Source organism: Ostrinia nubilalis, chromosome 10 (genome assembly GCF_963855985.1).
Source record: "Ostrinia nubilalis chromosome 10, ilOstNubi1.1, whole genome shotgun sequence".
NCBI classification, from domain to species: domain Eukaryota; kingdom Metazoa; phylum Arthropoda; class Insecta; order Lepidoptera; family Crambidae; genus Ostrinia; species Ostrinia nubilalis.
In genome coordinates, this window is record NC_087097.1 from 6,837,760 (window position 1) to 6,863,868 (window position 26,109).

At 37.6% G+C, this 26,109-nt stretch overlaps 1 protein-coding gene across 2 annotated transcripts; it reads left to right on the forward strand.

Annotated features, from left to right (window-relative positions):
* Positions 1-1,412: 1,412 nt before the first annotated feature.
* LOC135075763 (arf-GAP with coiled-coil, ANK repeat and PH domain-containing protein 2) lies at positions 1,413-26,076 on the forward strand. Of its 2 annotated transcripts, none has more exons than XM_063970243.1 (20): positions 1,413-1,600; positions 1,696-1,812; positions 2,284-2,457; positions 2,635-2,719; positions 3,254-3,397; positions 7,462-7,557; positions 8,439-8,698; positions 9,752-9,868; positions 10,784-10,978; positions 11,414-11,520; positions 12,485-12,573; positions 12,664-12,758; positions 13,253-13,393; positions 14,153-14,223; positions 15,599-15,736; positions 16,194-16,351; positions 19,694-19,807; positions 20,427-20,533; positions 20,935-21,298; positions 23,212-26,076. In XM_063970243.1, exons 1-19 carry the CDS (start codon positions 1,548-1,550, stop codon positions 21,164-21,166), a joined length of 2,493 nt encoding a protein of 830 aa, XP_063826313.1. In that variant the 5' UTR covers positions 1,413-1,547; the 3' UTR covers positions 21,167-21,298; positions 23,212-26,076. The 2 variants fall into 2 exon arrangements, with proteins under 2 accessions (XP_063826313.1, XP_063826314.1); XM_063970244.1 differs by having other exon boundaries at positions 16,197-16,351.
* Positions 26,077-26,109: the final 33 nt, after the last annotated feature.

Consider the following 26,109-nt stretch of genomic DNA (forward strand, 5'->3'; position numbering starts at 1 on the left):
ACATGTTCGATGCACTTAGCACATTTTGTCATACTTATTAAGGTTCTTGATTTGCAAAAAACATTAGAATTTAATAATTCAAGCTGTATAGTTGTAGTTTAAAGTGCTTTGTTGATGTGGTAAAGCATTTGTGGGTGCTTTATTTTATGAGCACAATGAGCCTTTTTAAATGGGTATTTATTAAGAAACTCGTACCAGAAAGAGTTATCGTTCGATTGTGGTGATGCTAACAACGTATTTTGATTGGTAATGTTTGCGATTGGGGCTGACGGGGCCGCCGTTAAAATTGTATAAGATGGTTGTGGGTACGTTATTCAATCTATTTATACAATATAGAGATTCGCGAGAATGCTCATTTGATCGAAAAGAGTATTAAAGCTATCAGAATCCCACGTACCTCGTTTTATCCGTTTTGAATCTCGCCGGGGTCCGAGTTTCTCCGGTATCCGACGCTCTGGGTCCACCTGCTCGTCGTCCGGAAGACACTCGTCCCCTTTGGCGCCAACCACCATCACGTACATGTCGTTTGCGGTCACACACGCGCGGTCCATTGCACTTTTTAATTTTATTTAATTTTAAACTTAGTATAAGAACGTTGAGAAATTATTTCAGTAAAAATCTGAGCAGAGTTTCTGCTTACGATGTTGCTAGTTTGGAAGTTAAAGACGCTATGAAGAACTCCGAGCAAGCTCGCCCCCAGGTGACTAAAATGGCGGCAAACGGAAGTAAGTCAAATCAATTCCTATTAAAAAATTGCGGAAATGACGTCATTTAAGGTATAAAATGGTAGAAAACTACACCGGAAGTAGACGCATCTCTCTCACCAGATGCTGTGCATCGTCACATGCCAAATAATATCTCAAGTGGCCTGCTGTCTCTATCTATCTTTACCATTACACACTCTTTGTACACAAGTGTCATCATGGTTCAGTGCTACCAACATAAAAGCTACGAAATAAGGATGCAGCTGATTTATCATAATATTAATATCATTATCGATACTTTATATTCATTTTATTCGTCTAATAAAATTAGAAACAGAAAAAAACTAATGAACCAAAAAAGTAACTCTTACTACTACCACAATCAATCATTAGTATGACATTTTTGTATTTTCGAAGGGAATAAAAGTTATCCAAGTGGAAGAATGTCTTAAGTATCTAACTTTTAGATACTAGACTTAGAAGCAAAAAGTCATAAACAAGCGATTTAAATTTTAATGTTATGATATAAAATTGTAAACAAAACAACGAATCTATTTTTTTCTTTTTATATTATAGTCATAATAATTATGCTAAAACTAAATGGAATGTGAATGAAACAAAAGATACTCGCAAATCATATCGATAGGTTTTGGTCAGCACTATTTATATGTCAGTTGGATGTTATGTCATTTGTCAGTCAACGTCAAACTAAAAGCCAACAGCTGTCAAATGGGTTGCAAACGGAGCTGTAGATGGGAGATAAGTTTTTTGTTCGACTGCAAAACAAAATGTTGATCGTGTCGTAGTTACAATAGTTGTGTGAATATAATTTTTGTAGTGAAAATGAAGCCACTTATAGATTTTGACGAATGTCTCCGTGATTCTCCTAAGTTTAGGTAATGTTAATCATTGAAAGTTATTGATAGAAAGTGAATTTGTACGTGTTGTGTTTGATAATTGCTATTGTATAACTAATAATATAACGTTGTAGGGAACAATTGGAGACAGAAGAAGCAAGCATTGATTCCCTGGAGCTGAAGTTGGATAAGGTTCTCAAAGCATGTACTGTTATGGTGGAGTCTGGCAAAGTATACATGAGTCATAGAGGGTGAGTGAAGCTGTGGACTACTTTCACGTTTTTTCCTTTAGATGTTATTTAGAAACTATATTATTTTATATACATCGTGTTAAGGTTACTATGTAAACATTTAAGCAATTTTTAATTGAATTAAAGCCACTATGCAAGAGTTAATGACACTGCACTAATGATGTTTAAATAGTACTCAAATTCGTCAGTTACTTTGGAAGCAATAATGTACACAAACTAGGAATAAAAATGCTGTTTCCTTATACAGCCAGTTTATTTATCATTTTGATTAATGCTTTACTGGTAGAAAATGAATAATACAGCAGCATTATCTTCATTATTGTGTTGATAATGATATAATAAGTTAAACTATGTAGTGCAATAGATTTTTAGAATAATGAAATGCACACACCTCTTCATTTCAATTTATTAAAGAATACAAGCACATAGGAAAAGCTAAGTTTGTGCAAACTATTACATATTACTTTGCAGGACATTTACTAATGCACTCTGGGACTTAAGTGGGAGTTTTTCGGAGGACCCAACAGTGATGGCCACCCTCAACCGCATGATACATGCTTTGCAAGAGATGAACAAGTACCACTCTATATTGTTGGACCAGGCTTCTAGGACTGTACTGAAGAATCTCACTGCCTTTATTAAAGTGTAAGTTATTGTTTTATTAATATTTAAAAATAAAGTGGAATGCAATATTCCACTTACAATCACAATACTTACCCCTGCTTGTGTTCACAGATAATTTATGCAGTAAATGACTACATTTTGTTATCAATGTTCAAACATTATATTTTTAAGTACATGCTAATTATATGTTTGTTACAGTGATATTAAAGGTGTTAAAGAAAGTAAGCACCATTTTGATAAAATCTCCAATGATCTGGATATAGCTTTAAACAGAAACTCACAGGTAAGGCCAAGTTATTGTCAAAATTCTTAAATAAACAATTTTCTTTATATTGTATGAATTATCATACAATATTATCATTAGATAATAACAAATTTTGTTTATTTGTGTTGCTATTTAGGTACTAACATAGACCATCTTCTGTAATATACAACAAATCCTATAATCCATCCTAAATTAACATAACCTATATCCTAAATTTTTATGAATAGAATAAGTTCGTTCATTTCAGCCAAATTATGTCCACTGCTGGACAAAGGCCTCCTCCAAGGTTTTCCACAATGCACGGTCCTGCGTTGCCCGCATCCAGGCTATAAGTTAAATGTAGTGAATTAAAACATTTTAATATAAAGTGAATTTAAAATTCTGTAAGATGTTGGCAGCTATCTAATGATATACAGGGTGTTACAATGTTTTATATGAGTAAAAAGGCCTTATCTTTGTACATGTAACAATTTTTTATTCTTCAAATTAAAAGAAAAAACTAATAAATAAAGAGAAATAGCTAATATTGTTTTTTTATTTGCTCCTGTGTAGGTATCTCGTAATAAAGTAACTGATGTGGAGGAGACAGTTAATCTCTTGCTGGCAACGCGCTCGTGCTTCAGACACACAGCATTGGACCATGTGCACAAGATCACAATGTTGCAGGCACGGAAAAGGCATGAAATACTTGCTACTGTAAGTAACTTTAATATTGATATAATTATTTTATTTCTCTTTGCTAAGTAAAATGAGATAAGTTCCAATAATGATTTGATTTAAATGATATGGTTTATCAGCATAATTATAAATTGCCAGTGTTTATTGATTGTACATATAATAATATCAAGTAAAACAACATTACAACTCTCTTTTTTCCATAAAAGTCTTTGTAATATCATTTACTTTAATTAGGTCAGTAATGTGATTGTCGTGTTAATGCATATACATACTTACACAAAAATATGAGCGTCGTGGGTTTATGATGAACCACACCCAATAAGTATTTCATAAACTCACTGTCAGCACGCAATATGGGTTATCGCGAACGTGTTAATAAACGTTACGCCCATTATATTATTTACTTAGGTATTTATGCTATCTAAATTTTATCGTGAAATATAAATAATGTTTTTTGTTAGATTGGTATAAGTATCACAATGACTGTGACCCGCTTTAAGAAAGTGCAGTAAAATGCACATTGCATTTTTTTATATTCTGTAGTAGGTTTTTATAAAAACCACATTTCAAAAGTCGCGGACATCTCGGGGGCTTTCAAAGATTCTAATAGTCATTTGGCGCTATCCTAAACATTAATGAATTATAATAAACTCCATTTAAATTATTTTTCATCAACTATCAAATTGATACCAACTTTTAATAATTTTCTTTAGTTTTTTTTGTAAAGAGACTATCGTTTTATGTGTCGAGTTCTAAGAGTCATCAATTAGTTATTTGATGTTAAGCTCAAAACTACGACTATGCCACCGATGCGACTGTAATTGTTACACAGTGTAGACAATCGTGGAATACCATTATTCGTGAGAACTTTGCTTTGTGCGTTCTTTATCGTGGATAATAGTTTTTTAGACGTGATTCATCATAATTGTGTTTTGTTTACATCATTCATTTATAAACCCGTAGAGCACAGTTATCATCGTAACTTACGAGTATGTTGAATTTTTCAACCAAAGCGTAAATAGGTAGGTACAATGTTTTTGAGAATTAATTTTTTGAACAGTTTGGATAGATATATTATAAATAACACTTTACAAGAAAACAAAGAAATACACAAAAGTGACAATGCTACGTACAATTTCAGCGACTTATTGCTATGAAGCAATCTCTTCCAGAGAACCTAGAGAAGTTGTTTAGTTTTGTTTAAATTTTCGCAAAGATTCTTGATACTTCCTCGTGTATTTATTTACCATTTTTCCTTATTGACTTCGGACTAATGACCGCACGGACACGGGTTCGTTTTGATATAATATTGTAAAAAGGTACCTACTACCTACCTATACATATTATAATAATTGTACTTATAATATACGGACGGCAGTACATAGCACTGTGGTATCTTACGAAGGAACTTATGGATTCTACATATTTTGCTATAAAAATATGGGCTACTATTGACAAAATACTTAATTGATTGTTGAACACCACATAAAACAAGTAAGAAAAGAAAGACATAAAAAAGACGGCGTAGGTAGTTTACGATTTCTTATCGCTATGAAGCGATCTCTACCAGACAACCTAGAGAGAAAGAACACAGTTGTTAAATAAAGTAAAAGGGAAGGCGGTGGGTGATTGATATCTATCTAAATATATACAGGGTGTTAAGTAAGTGGTTATATGAGCCTTAATTAATTATTTTAATTTTCATCCAAATCGGATTTTATAGAATTAATTTGTAAGAAAATTAAAAAAAATAAAATGATGATATCAAATTTCTGACTTCACCATACCATTTATATGACCATGTTAACATGGGCTAGTGTCGGCTCATATACCCATTTACCTAACACCCTGTATAACTCAAAGGTAACTGACTGACTGACATAGTGATCTATCAACGCACAGCCCAAACCACTGGACGGATCAGGCTGAAATTTGGCATGCAGGTAGAAGTTATAACATGGGCATCTGGTAAGAAAGCATTTTACTAAACTCCACCCCTAAGAGGGTAAAACGGGATCCACGTGTACGAAGTCGTGGGCGGCCGGTAGTTAGGTACATATAAGCTTGATAATAACCACAAACTTAAAAGAAATAATGCTTGAATGAAGGCATTGACGATGTTATCATTCCTACGTACATTCATAGTACTTGTAGAGACATCTAGTCATACAACTTTTAACAGCGACACAAACGTAATCTGCCGGTGGGATCTTATCTAATGATGTTATTAGTCATTCATTAGCAACGCCCATTGCAAGTCGCTGATTTTCAATAGTTAAGCAAGTGTTGCGACCACGCAAACATTGCAGGCAAGGTTAGTCTGCCTTGGAGCGCTGCGTCAGCGCGCGGCGTCTTCGGCGACAGTTATCAATTGTGTTGCGCAAACGACGGACTTTTTACTCAAAAAGTAACTGTGTTCATAGTTGAGTGGTTCGGTGACTGGTCGGGGAAACATTTAAGCGAATATCAGGTAATTAAGTTGTTTCCATCGCCCATGATAAGTATTATAACGTTTTCATGATTCAAGTGTAAACTATAGTAATACATATCATGTTCTACATAGGTGTTGGCTTTGATCTGATTAGTTAGATAATCTATTACTTACCTACCTATTAGTATACTTATACATATAAATGTATTGTTTTCATGATTTGACCGCAATCGTTTTTACGTGTGTAAACATTGGCAAAAAACCTCGTTTAAATCGCATTAATAACTAGAAAAGTGGTTGTTGGATCAACAGGCACTCTTAAACATAAAAAAAACACATATTATGCATTGACGTCAACAGCTCTCCTGTGTCTTGTTTATTGAATTACAATAGATGAATAAAATGTTTATGTTTAAGTGCTTTTGCGCGTAATTTTTCCGACTTGTTTACCAAGCTCTAACTCTTGAAATAATGATTGATTACTATGATTGATTATCTTTCAAAGTACAATATAGGCACAACTCATAACAATCAAATAATTAATTAGTTCGTTCATTCTAAAATAAATTATACAGTTTGTACGACGGAGAAAGTAGCCCGTATGTATGATCTGTATTCAAGCTCATTAAAAAGTTTATTATTGGTATAAATTATTGGTAATCGACTAATCGAGTTTGAATCTAGTTTTGAGTGTGATTTAATAATAGCCTTGGCCGGTCTTTAGTGTATTTGCGCCGGTTGAGCGACCCATAAATGTTTAAATGACACAAGACCCCACTTTTGCATACATTATCTGCATCCGTTATATGATTTAAATAAGTAATAGGTGTATGACGCGGCCCTGTCTACACGAACTGTTTTGTTATTTTAGGGTTCCACTTGCAAATATTGATTTAAAAATATGTAGTAAAGTGTGTCACTAGATACTTCTTCATGGATTGACTGAAAAACTGTGCAAACTGGGGGAGTAAAATGTATGAAAAACCGCTCCCTCCCTTTTAGCTCCTACCTAAACCAGTCAACTGAAAAAAGTAATATAGGTTCTTATTTAATGCTTACATAAAAACTATAGCCCAATTAATACAAGTATTGTCTGTTCAGTTCGGTCTTTTTATCTAATCAATATGAACAGAACCCTCGGCTCGTGAGTATAAGTCGTGCTTGGTTGGGGTTTTCCATTTTACACGTCATATTTGTAAGCATAGAACAGCTTTCAAAGTGAAAAGATGTCGAGTATCCTACACAATAGAAAAAATAAATACTTAACACACTCTCTAAGACTGCATAAACTTTCATGATGGTCCATGTTCACGATAGGTATTTACATTCGTCACCGTATAAAATACACAAATGTACCTATTTGTGTATAGATTTTTTAAATACCAGTGAGTCTAGTCTAGATAGACATAAATAATATTAGGAACCAGTACAGTCACGGATAGTGATTCTATGACCCACTTTGACTGCTCAGTGTAGCTAGACGATACGATCAAATCGCAAACGCGAAAGCCTGCAGGCTCTAAAGCCGAAAATTTGAGTGAAACTATTGCTTTTTTGTGCAATAAATCCTAAAATAGACAATAACAAGATAACGAGTAGAGGGGAATAACCAACGGTATGGTCGGTAGCTAAAGCACAATTTTGTTTGCAGTTCCTGTCGTACCTGCAAGCGTGTTGCACCTATTATCACCAAGGCGCGGACTTGACTGAAGACTTGGATCCTTTTCTCAAAGCCACCGCTGAGGAGGTAAGAATTACTCAACTTGTAAATATTTATAGGATGCTAAAACCTCAACCTCAATTTGACAACTCTATAATATTTCCTATTTCCTATCATGTAATATTGTTAAATAATACAAATTATATCATATTAATACATATGCTAGTTATCTTTCGACCTGATCGAAGGATAAACAGATGTAGTTTTCAACAGTCTTTCTATTATTGCAACCACTAACTAGTCAGTAATGAACCTACAGTTGATTTTGGAGTAGTTTTCTTAACTCTTTTGCACCGTTTGTTTTCTTGTATTTATTGGAACAGCTTAACTACGTGTTTTTCATTCCGTGACCAGTTCGTAAGTCCAATAATAATATCAGCTAAGTAGATATGTTTTAAGTGTGCTAAAACGTGAGCTGTATTATTATCCCATCGTGTGTTTTATCTTATCCAATATCTATATCTATTCGACCTTCTTTGTCGTTTACCTCATATTAAATAATATAATCGAGCTTCCTGTTAAATGCTATCGAATTAATCATAATTTAAAAGCCACAACCGTAGCTAAATATCTGAATGAGTGAGAAGAGTCATCGATATTTCGTAGAATAACAATACGATTATCATATCTGTAAATCAGACCATATAAGGAAATGGAGTAGTTAGTTACTATAGAACGCAATGTCGGTGAAAACAATTCACGCGATTTCATTAATAATATTTTAATTAACTGAAAATCCTTCACTATGAATGCCAATGCGCATTTTCTTCCATAAACCAAATACTAACATTGAATAACGCCATTTAGTGTTAATTGAAATAATTATAAATCAGGAAAGTGAGATAATAACTTTAATCGTAAAATACGGTTTTAATAACCCGTGCACTCGCTAATGATCGAATTTTCAGGTTTCAACAATGCGTAACGATACAAAGATACTCGACAAAGAGATGGAGAATCGTCATACGATTGTGAATAGCAAAGATACTGTGCTGCCGAGTTGTAAGGCCGGTGACGCGGAGGCAGAAGCGAAGGATGGAATGCTGAGCGCGCCCTGCCTCAAGAACCTTCCCAGAATGCAGGGCTATCTCTTCAAGAGGACCTCGAATGCTTTCAAAACGTGGAACAGGCGATGGTTCTATTTGTACGACAACAGATTAGTGTACAGGTATGAACTAAATAACACGTTTTTTCTCGAATAAAAACTATTGCTTGTTAAATACTGTTATTGGAACGACAAGTAATTAAGAACAAATATTGTTTTCTTTGTGTACATAGGCCAGAACTCATTACTTTACCTGTTAAACACGAATTAGAAAGAATAAAATATCTTCTTTATTTAACAGTAGAAAAATTTATTTGAATGAAAAGTCCGTTATTGAACGCCAATTAGCAGCAGTAATAATTGTTTTTACGACGTGTCTATAAAAACCGGTAAGAATTAAACTTTTATTCGTGTGTTTAAAGGCTATTGGATGTAGGTCGTCAGCGATTAATTGTTATGATAGGATTGTCACGGCCTTTTTTCACATAATTTGTATTGTTTTACAGTTCATTTAAGTTGAATTCGGGTTAAGAACATAGTTTTTATCACCTAAAGATACAAAAGCAATTAGTATTGCGTGACGTTTCATAACATAACAAAACATCTTCCGTTCTGATCAGAATATTAATGGGCATACATAACGTTAGCATAATAATAATAATATGCAATTACCTCACTACAGTCATGATCATGAGTATGATGAGTCATATGTATTTGTTTTTGTTTCTTACTTCATGGTCAGATTTGGGTACTAACTAACACCAAGTTTTGGCTCATGATTCCCTAATAAATAGAATAAATAGTATACTATGGATCATACAAAAACATTTATGAGTGTTTAAAGTAAACTGCTACTGCAAGTATTGATTTATTAGCTGACTTATACATTAGGTTTTAGCTCTTGATTCCCAAGTAAATAAAAGCAATATTATGAATCACACTAAAAACTTTGATGAGTGCTTACATTGCATGTATGAAGTGTTGATTTATTTGTTTACTTACATTTAGGCGTGATTCTACTGTTTATTTATTTTTTTGGGCAGCCAACAAAACACAAACGATACATAAATAATCTAATCTTGTGTTCTTTTATAAGTGTTCCTCTTTTATATGCATGAAAACCGTTTACACGCAAGTTTGTCTATGGTTTCGTGATTTATTTTTGACCGATTGCAGGAAAAGAACAGGCGAATTGAACGTGACTGTAATGGAAGAGGACTTAAGACTGTGCACAGTGAAGCCAGTGCTTGACGGCGAAAGGCGGTTCTGTTTCGAAGTGCTCTCGCCTTCTAAGTAAGTCATTAGTATTTTCAAGGATTTTTTTATTTATTATAGTGTAGGTAGAGCATTGGTTCCCAAACTTATTTGAGACGCACCCCCTTTCAACCACACAAAAAAATCCTCCAGTCAAGATTATTTATTGGTCGTATCGAGCAGTCTGGAATGCATTCTTCAATATAGGGCGGCCAGTTGTCGCTCAAAGCAAAGCATAGATTTTTTGTTTTAATGGCTATTTGTAATCACCTCGTAATACTGCTGCTCGTAATGCTGGGCTTTGGAAAGAACAGGAAGTAACGTAACTTTAGTTCACGAGTAGTAGTTGAATGTGTCTTGAATTTGCATTTACTACTTTCTTCTTTAAACTATCATTGTATGTTTAATTATATTCTAGGTTTACCATATGCTTGTCTGTTCCTATTTGGCGCGAAAGTTCTGTAACGATCCTAGCAAAATCGCCACACGCATAATAATAACTCCATTAAACAAAATGGAAGATCGGTTATGTAATATTAGACACGATTATGTATTCATTCCTTTTGGCACACTGACCCAGAGATGCTATGTTATGTTAAGTTAATTATTCATAGTTTATGGTACAAAATCGTTTGAAAATATTGACGTGTTTATAAATAATGACCTGGCCCATTTATTATCCCGAAGCAGTAGTGGGGTTGAAGTAATATTGCGACTTGTAAAATAGTAGTAATATCAGTAGTTATAGTATATTACTGAGTTTCTTGCGCTGCTTCTTCTCAGCACTGGCCCGTTTACTGTCCCGAAGCTGTGATAGGGTTAATACTGGGACGTGTAAAAGTGCTTTTTAAAAGCTTGTTTGCAAAAATAAATGAGTTTATGAGTTTTTTTTTCAAGCGCTTTTTAAAAGTCTTTTAATGAGTGTTTATGACGTCCTTTTTTACTTAATTCTAGGAGTCACATGCTTCAAGCTGATTCGGAAGAAATGTTAAATTCGTGGATTGCAGCGCTCCAAAACGGGATCCGATCAGCCATACAGCACGGCCAAAGCCGAGAGAACCCTGAATCCCAGCTAGTGCTCGTGCCAGACGACTCTAAATCTAACGACAATAGGAATAGCGTCGCTAATGTAAGGATGAGGAAAGTAAGGTAAATATAAACATTTATTCATATTATTCAATGTGTTAGATGAATGAATAGGGATTAAGGTGGCTCGTGTAAGTTATAGATGTTGTTTTGTGGGGTCACATTAACATTTTCTGGCTACAAGTGTTCCCTTTAAAACATTTCGAGATATATTCTATTAGATTTCAACGCTGCTTGTACGGTAATGTAGTGTGTTTGTGGTGGCCTGATTTCAACTCATAAGGAACTAGACTATTTTTAGATGTAGTTCCCATCACTACTCCTAATGTACCTAGCCAGGAACCAATAAAATCTAAAAAAAGAAGGCCAAATTAGTCCCGGGAGAAATTTTAAAGCCCTTAAATCTGTATTGCCAGATTAACAAATTGTGAAAACAAAAAAGTTCAGTGAAAGATGAGTGTTATTATTTCACACAAAATAAAACTGTTTGTTTTTTAGGATTTGGGAGCAGCTGCTTAGTATCCCCGGAAACAACAACTGTTGCGACTGCGGCAGCCCCAACCCGCGGTGGGCTAGCATTAACCTTGGAATCACTCTCTGTATAGGTATGTATAAAAATACACATAACGATTGAAAATAGCTACAGGCAATAAAAACTGTTTCGGCGACAAAAAACATCAATTCCAACAACCGATAAATTATTTATTTGACTGGACACGCTTATAGCTCTTATACTTTAGATTTTATACCTTAAAAAACCCGATTTCGTCACTGACTTTCAGTGATCATTATCAAAATTCTTATGGTACTTTACAGGTACTAGTATTAGTACACAAACAACATAAATATCGCTTGTTTCCATCAATTCACTATTCGTGATTGATAAATAATTCGTACTATATTTACAATATATTTTATTAACTAGAAATAGTGTTACCAAATTATAAAATTTATCGCTGATTCAGTAATTTTGAAGATGTTTTATTAATACTGACTTCATAACTGTTGCAACTAATTTGACGCTATAGTCGTTAAAATGTTGAATGTACTGAACTAGTTTCTAATTCATATTTTAATATGAAAAATATGAATTAGAAACTAGTTGTTCTGTCGTCAACTTAGGTTCTTGACAAAAAATTTGATGCTTGTTTTATTATTACCCTAATCAATTTATTAGATCCACTACCGTAAACTTATGTAACTACCCGCGAGTGCGTGCGCCATACTTAGCGTGATCATCACAAAGTTTACATTAACATGACATTTATTAGTGTACTAGCTTTCCGCCCGCGGCTTCGCCCGCGTGGAATTTTGTCTGTCACAGAAAAACTTTATCGCGCGCGTCCCTGTTTCAAAAACCGGGATAAAAACTATCCTATGTTCTTTCCCGGGACTCAAACTATCTCTATGCCAAATTTCATCAAAATCGGTTGCGAGGTTTAAGCGGGAAAGCGTAACAGACAGACAGACAGACAGAGTTACTTTCGCATTTATAATATTAGTTGGGATAATTTATGGTGGAAAACGGGAAAAGATGATTTTAAAATTATTTTTATATTCCTTTTGCAGAATGTTCTGGAATTCATCGCTCACTTGGCGTGCACGTCAGCAAAGTCAGATCTCTTACTTTAGATGACTGGGAACCTGATATTATAAAGGTTATAGTTTTATATCATTTTGTAAAATAGTTGGTAATTTTATAGCTACATATTATCTTGTCATTACATCTTCTTGATTTATTTCCACAGGTCATGGCCGAACTGGGAAATAAAATAGTTAACTTAATTTATGAAGCAAATACAGAAGGAACCACCGTCACTCGAGCAACTCCGGATTGTGAAACGTAAGAACTTCTATAGCAGTAATTTACAATGTGATTTGAACATTTAATTCTGTTTTATGAACGGTTGAAAAGGGATATAATTAGACTTATCCCATTTCAATTTCCGACCGTTCGCTGTCTTTATTACAAACAAGATTGAACAAGAACGGATATCAGTTTTATTTTTTAAAATTTTCTACTCCAGTCTACTCTCCTAGGGTATACTGGATCTCTGATCTTATATGAACAAACTCAAGCTTTCAGCCTATTATTAGATAATCACGGGTAGAAGTAGATCGATTTGGGAATCAGCCCGCAGGGGTCTGATTCCGAAACACTGTTTTCGTAGTTTCGAAACCATCTGCCACCATCGCTCATACTAGGAAAGGAATGATTATATTCGAAACTTCGGATAACGATTTTCAGAATAACCCCCTTCTGAACCCATTGGCTTTTGCATTTTAAGATCTCAGTACAAATTTTGTGTAAGTAATAAAGAGTATTTTATCTTGCAGAGCCGTGCGCGAGGCGTGGATCCGCGCCAAGTACGTGTCGCTATCATTCGTGCGCAACATCGCACGCGGCGCCGCGGATTCGCTGCCCGAGTCGCCGCTGCGCAGCGGCCGCCGCTGGTCCGTGCGCAGGGCGCGCCGCAGGTCAGTACAAGCCGCGCGGTGGAGGCAGCCTCGGGCCGAGCGGAGTACGTGTCGCTGTCATTCATCAGCGGCCGCCGCTGGTCCGTGCGCAGGGCGCGCCGCAGGTTAATACTTTAACATTTAAGATCTAATTTTCGTTCGTTTCAGCCGAATGACGTCCACTACTGGACAAATAATAATAATAAATATCTTTGGACAAATTCAAACAGTACTATCTAGCCCCAAAGTAAGCAATTAATATGCTTGTGTTATACAAAGGTGCCCTGCGCCGCCTGCATCCAGGCACCTCCCGCGACCTTCACCGATCGTCGGTCTACCTAGTGGGAGACCTGCCCACACTACGTCTTCCGGCTCGTGGTTGCCACTCGAGAACTTTTCTGCCCCAGCGGTCATCAGCTCTGCGAGCTATGTGCCCCGCCCACTGCCAATTGATTTTAGCGATTCTGCGGGCTATGTCAGTCACTTTAGTTCTCCTGCGGATCTCCTGATTTCTGATTCGATCACGCAGGGAAAACCCGAGCATAACACGCTCCATCGCCCTTTGGGTGACCTTGAGCCTTCTTATGAGGCTCATAGTAAGCGACGACGTCTCAGATCTAGTTTTACGGACTATTTATTGTTAAACTATTTAACGGGCTGTTAAAGTTATTGCTTGCTGTCACAGCTGATATCTTTCGTTAACAGATTTTTCGTGGTTTTAGATATTCATAGTTTATTTATTATTTTCTGTACTAGATTAAAAACATAATATGGTTACAGGGTTCGCGCCGCGCCTGCCGTACCCGAAACTATCACCGACGAGAAGAGTGACGACAACAGCAATACGAGCGGTAAACAAACACTTCATCCATTCCATCAGTTTATTTATAAATTCGACTTGAGACACTGCGGTATTTCGGACGTGAGTATATGGCGAAGCTTCCCGAACGCTGCCCATCCGAGTTGGATTCGACGATTGACCGCAGTGTCTCAAGTCGAAAGTATTTGACCAATGCGTGTTGCCAGTGATGGTATACGGATCTGAGACGTGGTCGCTTACTATGGGCCTCATAAGAAGGCTCAAGGTCACCCAAAGGGGCAGGAAAGTTCTCGAGTGGCGACCACGGGCTGGAAGACGTAGCGTGGGCAGGCCTCCTACTAGGTGGACCGACGATCTGGTAAGGTCGCGGGAAGAGCCTGGATGCGGGCAGCGCAGGACCGTTCATTGTGGAAAACCTTGGGGGAGGCCTTTGTCCAGCAGTGGACGTCATTTGGCTGAAACGAACGAACGAACTAGCTTTTGCCCGCAACTTCACCCGCGTGAAATTTAGTTTGTCACAGATCGTCATAAATTATAGCCTATATGTTATTCTGGGTTATAAACAATGATAATGTAAAGTTTCATAAAAACCCGTTCAGTAGTTTTTGCGTGAAAGAGTAACAAACATCCAGACATCCAAACTTTCGCATTTATAATATTAGTAAGACTCAACTTGGGATCAATAAATAAAAAGTGTGGGTGATCATTTTCTACTTTTCCGGATCCATTTGACTAATGGGCTATTTTCCAACAAAATCGCCTTAGAGTTTGGTACAAATTCTTAATAGGTCGCGCAACGAAAGTTGAGGCGAACGCATACTCAATCTAATATTTGAATAGAGAACACAAATCAGAATACGCAAGACATCAGCGCCACAAATGTATACAGGTCTAGGTCTACAAATCTGTGCTTGTATTGATCGCTTCAACTCTTGCTACGTGATCTATGACAAGAAGACAAGTTGTGCTTTGGTATTTAATAGGCACTTTATGGTGTCAATAACCCATTGTTTCCGGCAGTTTGTAAACCGGCAGACAGTGGTGACTGAGTTTGTTGCGGCGCTTCTTCTCAGCACTTGCCAAATGTTTGTCTCGAAGCGCTGGTAGGGCAAAAAAAGAATGAGACATGTATAGGCTCCTTAAGAGCATTTGACGATTTGTAAGTACTAATTTAATTGGTCACTTTTGCTGTATGGGATGGGAGCCCCTCTTAAATATTTATGCCTGACCAAATTAGTTACTCCTAGGTTTGACTAACATTATTTAGTCAAAGGCCGAAATGTTTGGGCTTTGACTAAGACTCCTAGTCAGATCTGAGGATTGACTACTCAAACCTAGAAGTGCCGGAACTTCGAGGTTTGACTATAACATACTCGTATACAAATAAAGATGATTTTGATTTTCAGTGTCGGAAAGCTCTAGCAAGTCGTCGCCAGACAGCCCCGTGCTGCTGATCGGCACGGAGCTGGCCAGCGAGCGCGCCGTGGACCTCAGCCTGCCGTCCGACCACGAGTCCACCGAGGGCGAGGACACGGCTGACGTCGGTATGTGTTGTAACCAGGGATGTTATGGATATGAAGTTTCGGTTATGGATACGGTTACGTTACGGATATTAGAATAATATTTCGTTTCGGATTATACATTTCGGATTATCTGAAAGTTTCGGATAATTTCGGTTACGGATATTAGAATTTTAAAAAAGTAAAATTCAAATTCACATAGCCACTTTATGTACTATGAAGGTACCTATGATAAAGGTCAAACAGACGGGTATATCAGAATGGTGCCAGGGGATGTCAGACAAGTAACAAATATTAAAATTTAGACTCCGCCTTTATTTGAAATTTTTGAATCTGGTTCGGTTACGGTTACGAATATTTTTTATTTCGGATATCCGATAGTTTCGGGTCTTAGGCTTTGGATTTAAATGATCTCTGTAGCTGTCTAAAATCGTCATCAGACTTTAGTATAAAGCTAGATAAATAATCTTTGTCCCCCCAGCAGCAGAAGACATATCGTGCCTGTCAGCGGACGCCGTGCTGCACCGCGCGGCGCGCGCGCACAACGTGGCGGTGATGCGCGCCGCGCTGGCCGCCGCCGCCGACGTCAACCAGCCGCACGCGCGCGCGCGCTCGCCGCTGCACGCCGCCGTGCTCAGCGTGAGTCTCATAATAATACCACTTGTAAGCCGTGTTGTTATGTAAGGCGTGTTACTGATAAGATACTATAGTCCAACAAATTCGTGCGTGACCGCACTGCGGTATAAACACGCACGGTAATGGGTCGATCACCCGCCGTGCTCAGCGTGAGTCTCACCAGGCCTGTTCATCTCCGCGAGTTTACACCGAAAACAAAACACGCACGATGGCCCACCTACACGATACTATTCGACAAGGCCTCACATACGAGCGAACATTGACTCACGCACGCGTATTCTTGTGTATGATGGAAGAAAATAAAGAAAATGGTGTACTAAATACTGTGCAGTATTTAACTGCCTAAATAATAATAAAAACACGGAATGTACTTTTTTAAGATCCCTCAAGACACTGAGAGGTAAATAAGTAGTTAATATTATTCATGATAATTCATACTAAAGCATGAATTTCCTCCGCCATTTTCCGCAGTTTGGCACCTCACGTCACATCATTTTACCGAAGTCAGCCCTATAGCTTCGGCGCAGTGCCGATCACTGACGTTTGTCAACAAAATGGTGCTTGACTCTTGAGACAGGCTAAATTACACCATATTGTTAATAACATTGAGCATACATTTTTTTAAATACCTTCGCGAAGTAAAACTTCTGTACGTAGTACTTAAATATTATTCTGTGGTCTTACTACCATTTGTATATCGTGTTGTTATGTAAGGCGTGTTCAGATGCCCTCAAAGTGCGAGGGGGTTTGCCGCGAAGTTAGGTTACGTAAGTTATACTTAGGCGCACCGGTCGCGCCGCCAGTTTAAGTGAAGAAATCAGTCTGATTAATTATCATCATTTCGGCGCGCGCGCACAACGTGGCGGTGATGCGCGCCGCGCTGGCCGCCGCCGCCGACGCCAACCAGCCGCACGCGCGCGCGCGCACGCCGCTGCACGCCGCCGTGCTCAGCGTGAGTCTTATAATAATACCACTTGTAAGCCGTGTTGTTATGTAAGGCGTGTTACTGATAAGATACTATAGTCCAACAAATTCGTGCGTGACCGCACTGCGGTATAAACACGCACGGTAATGGGTCGATCACCCGCCGTGCTCAGCGTGAGTCTTATAGTACCACTTGTAAGCCGTGTTGTTATGTAAGGCGTGCTCAGATGCCTTCAAAGTGTGAGGGAGTTTGCCGCGAAGTTAGGTTACGTAAGTCATCTTTAGAAGCACCAGCCGCGCCGCCAGTTGAAGTGAAGAAATCAGTCTGATTAATTATCATCATTTCGGCGCGCGCGCACAACGTGGCGGTGATGCGCGCCGCGCTGGCCGCCGCCGCCGACGCCAACCAGCCGCACGCGCGCGCGCGCTCGCCGCTGCACGCCGCCGTGCTCAGCGTGAGTCTCACCAGGCCTGTTCATCTCCGCGAGTTTACATCGAAAACAAAACACGCACGATGGCCCACCCACACGATACTATTCGACAAGGCCTCACATACGAGCGAACATTGACACACGCACGCGTATTCTTGTGTATGATGGAAGAAAATAAAGAAAATGGTGTACTAAATACTGTGCAGTATTTAACTGCCTAAATAATAATGAAAACACAGAATGTACTTTTTTAAGTTCCCTCAAGACACTCAGAGGTAAATGAGTAGTTAATATTATTCATACCTTCGCGAAGTGAAACTTCTGTACGTAGTACTTAAATATTATTCTGTGGTCTTACTACCATTTGTATATCGTGTTGTTATGTAAGGCGTGCTCAGATGCCTTCAAAGTGTGAGGGAGTTTGCCGCGAAGTTAGGTTACGTAAGTCATCTTTAGACGCACCAGCCGCGCCGCCAGTTGAAGTGAAGAAATCAGTCTGATTAGTAATAATTATCATCATTTCGGCGCACGCGCACAACGTGGCGGTGATGCGCGCCGCGCTGGCCGCCGCCGCCGACGCCAACCAGCCGCACGCGCGCGCGCGCACGCCGCTGCACGCCGCCGTGCCCAGCGTGAGTCTTGAAAATGAAAAAAATTAAAAATATTTTATTGATACTTAGTACGAATGTTACAAGTAGTTGGGGAATTCCTCTCTTTAAGTTTAAGTAACCTGTATTGAGAGGAATCCACTCTTTCGTCACATCCATAGATGTTCAAAACTTACAGAAAATATTATCCACTTAATAACAAACACACAACACAAAATAAAAAAGGTTTACATTACCGAGGTTCGGGATAACACAAACGAAAATATCTAAACACTTTACGGAACACTGCCACCCACTCCATCACTTCCAATAATAAAATTAAAAGCGATAAAATAGGTAGCAGTGCCTAGTATGGACTAAAACACATTCGACATTTTATACATTACACTATTACACTGCACGAAACATTTCTATTTTACAACAAATAGTTAAATACAAAAGACATTCGGTATCACAAGCGCACCAAGCGAAACACTTCTCTTATAATAATACCACTTGTAAGGCGTGCTCAGATGCCTTCAAAGTGTGAGGGGGTTTGCCGCGAAGTTAGGTTACGTAAGTCATCTTTAGACGCACCAGCCGCGCCGCCAGTTGAAGTGAAGAAATCAGTCTGATTAATAATAATTATCATCATTTCGGCGCGCGCGCACAACGTGGCGGTGATGCGCGCCGCGCTGGCCGCCGCCGCCGACGTCAACCAACTGCACGCGCGCGCGCGCTCGCCGCTGCACGCCGCCGTGCTCAGCGTGAGTCTCACCAGGCCTGTTCATCTCCGCGAGTTTACATCGAAAACAAAACACGCACGATGGCCCACCTACACGATACTATTCAACAAGGCCTCACATACGAGCGAGCATTGACTCACGCACGCGTATTCTTGTGTATGATGGAAGAAAATAAAGAAAATGGTGTACTAAATACTGTGCAGTATTTAACTGCCTAAATAATAATAAAAACACAGAATGTACTTTTTTAAGTTCCCTCAAGACACTGAGAGGTAAATAAGTAGTTAATATTATTCATGATAATTCATACTAAAGCATGAATTTCCTCCGCCATTTTCCGCAGTTTGGCACCTCACGTCACATCATTTTACCGAAGTCAGCCCTATAGCTTCGGCGCGGTGCCGATCACTGACGTTTGTCAACAAAATGGTGCTTGACTCTTGAGACGGGCTAAATTACACCATATTGTTAATAACATTGAGCATACATTTTTTTAAATACATTCGCGAAGTAAAACTTCTGTACGTAGTACTTAAATATTATTCTGTGGTCTTACTACCATTTGTATATCGTGTTGTTATGTAAGGCGTGTTTAGAAGCCCTCAAAGTGCGAGGGGGTTTGAAAAAACTTCTCTCAAATTAGTATTTGTATTTCAGGGATCAGTAATGGCGTGCTCGTTCCTATTGCTCAACGGCAGCAAGTTAAACATGCAAGACGAAGACGGGAAGACGCCCCTACACCTGGCCACGGAGGCTGGCCACACAGGACAGGTAATACTCAGTGAGCATAACATAATGTTTATTTATTTAAAACTTTATTGCGTATAGAATAAGGAACAAAACGTGAAATTAAAGTAGGCGAACAGAAATGAGAGCTATTTTAAACTTAACAGTTGGCACCACTGGCGAATGACAGGGCCTTACTCTACAGTGGCGCCATTCTAGTGCTAATACGATAGTCCTCCTACCACTTCAGCGCAACTGTCTTCGCCACTACCAAGTCACAGGATTTAATTCAATGGCGCTAACTGTTTGCTTACCATGAGTTTACATTAGGTGTGCTCGCTAGCGTCTGCGTAAAAAATAACATTTAATGAACAAATTGTACAGCGCCCCTAGTAGTTACTCTCAAGAAATAAAATCTTTATAGACTGACGCACTCGCTAGCGAGCACACCTAATATAAACTCATGGTAAGCACACTGAATGCTAAAATGATAGCTCACATTAAACTCATTGAGCAAAAAGTATGGATTGTAATAATGTCCATACTTTTTGCTAATTAGGTTTATTCTTTAATGCCACATCAATAAGTTCCTAAGGCGATCTTAATGTCATGTATATTGTCTGCAAGTCAATCTTTGGTTTAACCCTAGCCTTTATTCGCGCAGGTTTGCTTGCTGCTGCGGTACCGCGCCGACCAGTCCATCGCCGACAACGAAGGCCGCACGCCGCTTGACATCGCTGTCGGACACGCTAACGCCGACATTGTTACTTTGTAAGTCAGGACACGTCTGTTCAAAGTTTGTCTTAATACACCAGCCCTCTAGACAAGTGGCAAAACGTGATAGTTGTAATTTCGGAAGCTCAGAACGTTTAGTTTTTGTTATGTAGGAGAATTGTATTTAAATAACCAGCTGTAAATAGGTATGTGGTGTTTGGTGTAACGACGACTGTTTCAAAGACTACGCCTACAATGAATCTTGCATAGTAAGCGAAACATCGTTCGACAAAAAGTCACAACAACACAAATCATACGAAGTGTAGAAGTCCTAACCATGGAAGTCAGTATTTATGAGCTGCACTGGTCTACAAAAACAGTATTAGACCAACAGTATAACGTTCTAAATAGTCCCAATTATAACTCTCGAACATTAAATATTTCTGTATTCCCATCAGACTTCGCCTGACAAAACTGAACGAAGAAATGCGCGAAAGCGAAATGGCTTCCAACGACGACACGTACAACGAAGTGTTCCGCGACTACACGCAGCTGGCGCACTCCCACCCCGAGCGGCTGGTGCGCGCGCGGCACAACAACAACGAAGGTATATTCAACCTTATTGGCCTGTCTTTAAGGTTCACAGAAAAAATCGAACTTGCTGGGTCTAAGGATTTTGAACCGTATTGACGTTTGAAATGTGCTAGACCTAAGGCTAGGTATGTATTAACAAGCTCAGAAGACACGTGTTTCGCGACTACACGCAGCTGGCGCACTCGCACCCCGAGCGGCTGGTGCGCGCGCGGCACAACAACAACGAAGGTATATTCAACCTTATTGACTTGACTTAAGGTTCATAGAAAAAATCGAACCTGCTGGGTCTAAGGATTTTGAATCGTATTGATGTTTGGAATGTGCTAGACCTAAGGCTACGTAGGTATGTATTAACAAGCTCAGAAGACGTGTTTCGCGACTACATGTACCTGGCGCTCTCGCACCCCGAGCGGCTGGTGCGCGCGCGGCACAACAACAACGAAGGTATATTCAACCTTATTGACTTGACTTAAGGTTCATAGAAAAAATCGAACTTGCTGGGTCTAAGGATTTTGAACCGTATTTACGTTTGGAATTTGCTAGACCTAAGGCTAGGTAGGTATGTATTAACAAGCTCAGAAGACGTGTTTCGCGACTACATGTAGCTGGCGCTCTCGCACCCCGAGCGGCTGGTGCGCGCGCGGCACAACAACAACGAAGGTATATTCAACCTTATTGGCCTGTCTTTAAGGTTCAAAGAAAAAATGTAACTTGCTGGGTCTAAGGATTTTGAACCGTATTGACGTTTGGAATGTGCTATAGTTCATTCAACTTATGATGGTGATTTAGACAGATAAAACGTTTCGTTTTATGATTCTAACTTTCTACGAATAAAAATATTGAGTTGTAAAAATCAATTACTTTTGTGTGTTTTCATCCTTCCAAAATATCAATCACTAATCTTTCTCAATTAACCTAAACAAGAATTTCTAATTATTTATTAGTTTATTATTTAGAAAAAATTGTGAAAAAATATTAAATGAATTGCTTCTGCGTTAGTCGGAACTTTTGCTCATAGGGATGGGACATAAACAATCGCAATAAATCAGTAATCGGCATGGTGGTCATCTTACCATCGAATCACGATTATTATCTCAGGCAGGTCAAAGCTAAGTCAGTACGTGTGCGTTTGCCTTTGATGACGGTTTTGTTTTATGAGATTTCTCCGCGTATTGTTTGTTATTGTTATTTTGATATTTTATTGAATAAAATGCATATATTTAATTTTTTGTGATTTATTTTGTACCACGAAGAATATTCACGTTTATTCCATTTCCAGATAGTTCAAATTCATAAATATAATTTTGATCAAGATTAAAAATCAAACAAATAAAAGGCGATTACATTTCTGTAGAAAATATTCTCGATTCTAAAAAATATCGATTAGGTTTATAAGGAGCGCCTCACTAAATAGAACTGTCATAATCACCATCTTACGCTGAATGGACTATAGACCTAAGGCTTGGTTTGTATTAACAAGCTCAGAAGACACGTGTTTCGCGACTACACGCAGCTGGCGCACTCCCACCCCGAGCGGCTGGTGCGCGCGCGGCACAACAACAACGAAGGTATATTCAACCTTATTGACCTGTGTTAAGGTTCAAAGAAAAAATTGAACTTAGTGTGTCTAAGGATTTTGAACCGTATTGACTTAAAACTGGACGTTTGGAACACTAGGCCTAAAGCAAGGTTCGTTCGTTTCAGCCAAATGACGTCCACTGCTGGACAAAGGCCTCCCCCAAGGTTTTCCATAATGAACGGTCCTGCGCTGCCCGCATCCAGGCTCTTCCCGCGACCTTTACCAGATCGTCGGTCCACCTAGTAGGAGGCCTGCCCACACTACGTCTTCCAGCCCGTGGTCGCCACTCGAGAACTTTCCTGCCCCAACGGCCATCGTCTCTACGAGCTATGTGCCCCGCCCACTGCCACTTGATTTCAGCAATTCTGCGAGCTATGTCGGTTACTTTGGTTCTCCTGCGGATCTCCTCATTTCTGATTCGATCACGCAGGGAAAGCAAGGTTACTCAACCTATTATTTGGAACCTTATTGACCTGCTTAAGGTCTAAAAACAAAAGTATGTCGCTATAAAAACAATAATATTATGTAGACGCTTCTCTTACTGACTTCTAATCTTTCTCAGGGGAACAACCAACTGAATGACGAAACGCCCCAGGGGTGAAGCGACGATGGCTGTGGTAACACGACGACTGGATGACGTCACGCCGGTGACGTCACATGTGCATTGCGACCGGTGAAGAAAACTACGAGGTATATTATTCCATTATACAAATAGACGTTGACGCTAACAGTAGACAACGAAGGCCTACGATGATAAAAACTCAGTGTAACTAATGAATTGTAATATGGCGCTAAAACATGTTATTTGTTAGATTAGAAAAAAATAGGTCACACTTACGCCCATTACGATGCTTGTCAATCATGATCGAAAATGGTAGTTTAATGCCTATTTATATCTATAAATAATGTTAAAATTAAAAACTAAAGTTATTATTGACATTTAAGACTTAAAATACACCATAAATGCCAACGAATGGTTATAAAATAGGGCGCTTTAGTAACAAAATGAATTTAGGAAATACAGCCTACATTTTTGTGTTTTTTTTCAACTCAATCCGATACTCTCACTGCGCGTGTATTTAATCAACACTCAAGATTGTTTTATTGTTATTTTACTGACAAACATCGAGTGTTGAGTTGTTGAACATAAAATTTACATAAATAAATAAATGTTTCAACCATATCCATATCTTAAATATGACATGTTAACTAGCATCTATATCTTCCATTCCTCGATGTCAAAAATTTAGCTACCTCTTTTAATCAACAAATATTAATAGCTTACTTCCATTAGTACACTTTTTAATTTTAAACTACTTTTTAACTTGTATTGTAGACATTTCAATAAGCCATTAGATTCAAAAAGTTTGGTTCGATCTAGAGGATCTTTTTAGGACCTAAAAATAAAAAAAAAAGGTATTTTAATTGATTATTTGAGCTTCAAATATTCAAACCAATCAAAAATATTCAAATAGATTATAGATAATTGCCTACTATAGGATATAAATTGAAAAGTTTTGATTGTCACAGCATTTTATTGCACGCTAGTAAGTAAACTGACTTTTCCATAAAATGTAGTGTTCAATACAATGTTTTTATGTATAATAAATATTCCTAATATTCAAATACAAGTAAATCGGAGAGTAACATACAGTAATTGTATTAAAATGTATTCATGATCTCTACATATTTTTATGAGGCTTTAAAACTGTTTTCTCACATTAGACATGATAATTGTATGGAATGTATTATTTTATTTGGTTGTTTGTGGAACCCAATCGACTGAACTTAAGTCCTCAATACATTTTATTGTTTTACTCGTAAAAGTTAGTCAATATTCATTAGAATTTTGAGCATGTAGTGACACGACGTGATGACACTGCCATTGTGTCTTAAAATTTCCAGTAAAGTGGTTATCTAAAACTTGCAGCAACCATAATACTATACATATCTAAATAACTCATTTTTGTTCAGTATTTCTGTCACTGTTAACATAAAATATTTGTGTCATATTTATTTACATCATTAAAAAAAAATATGTAATCATTTTGCATATTTATACAAGTGATTAATTTAAAATATCTAATGACATTTTGTCACGAAAAAGATAATAGTTTGACGAGCCATACAATATGAAATGAAATAACGATAATAACGGTTTGATTTATTATATGTATTTATTGATATAACTTATTGAACCAAAGATTTGAGTATTTGGTAATAACTTATAAGCCTATGTATGTCGTTAAGTGCTAATTGTAGGGTAAATATTTAATCAATATCATAATAATGTAACTTTTCAAAATTATTTAATGAAGTTGTTTTAATAATCCCATTGATAATTGTCTATTTTTTACGTTGACGGAAATTACCGCTAGTTTTAGGTTAGATCGAATACATGTGATATAAAATTTCAGTCTTCAGTATTTAAGTTCCAAATAAATGTGTCCTTTAATATCTTCCACTCGTAATTTCCAAAACATTTTGTTCGATAAATATATGAAACTGCCATAACATTCCAACTTAATTAGCTATGATAAAAAATCATTCCCTGAGACAAAGCATTTGATTCTTTATTTATTACTGAAGACATGTTTAAACAACAGAATCTCGAAAAAATGTACACCCTAAGCTCTATACCTAAGCAATAAATTTTTTTTTATATTTTTTATTGTTGTAAGCTGCATTATTAATTATTATTAATGTAACTATTATTATGCGTATAGGTAGTTAAACTATTAAATATACCTATTCCTACTTGCCAAATTTTACATCTGTTTTATGCCATCTTTTAAACATTGTCGTTAAAATATTTGTTTGTTACTCACTTTGCAAAATTACCTATGAATTATTACTATTAACAGTATACAATCGTGTTTCGATGAATTTATTATATTAATAACTATTAAGTCTTACGTAGGTATATTGTTAAAATGCTTTTATATTGATACTTTACTGTAGTAAGTATATCATATGTCGATAATATTAATGTACTCATTAGATGTTGTTTAAATCAGAAGTGTGTAGAAAATACAGGAAAATCATTGTTACAACAATGCTTGTTGTTATTATAATGCTTTAAATTACTCGTACATTGCGATGATCCTATGAGGACCCCACGAACTGCGGATATTATTATTTGTTATACTACTTAATAAGTAGTAAAACCAATATAGTATTTATCGTCAAAATTACCTTGACAGTTAAACTATCTGTACCTTGAGAAGTGCCATTGCCAGGAAGCACATTTAATTCTAATGTAACATGATGCTGATGTCTAATAATAATTAATGAATGCTATAAGCTTTTGTTTAAAAACTTTTTTTCATCTACAATCAAGGTAGGTATATCAATACTCTGTTACTGTTATTGTAATGTCGTATGTTCGAAAACAATGTACCTATTCAAATAAAATCGTCGTAATTGACTATGCCTACTTTCAATTTTAAAAATCCCTCAC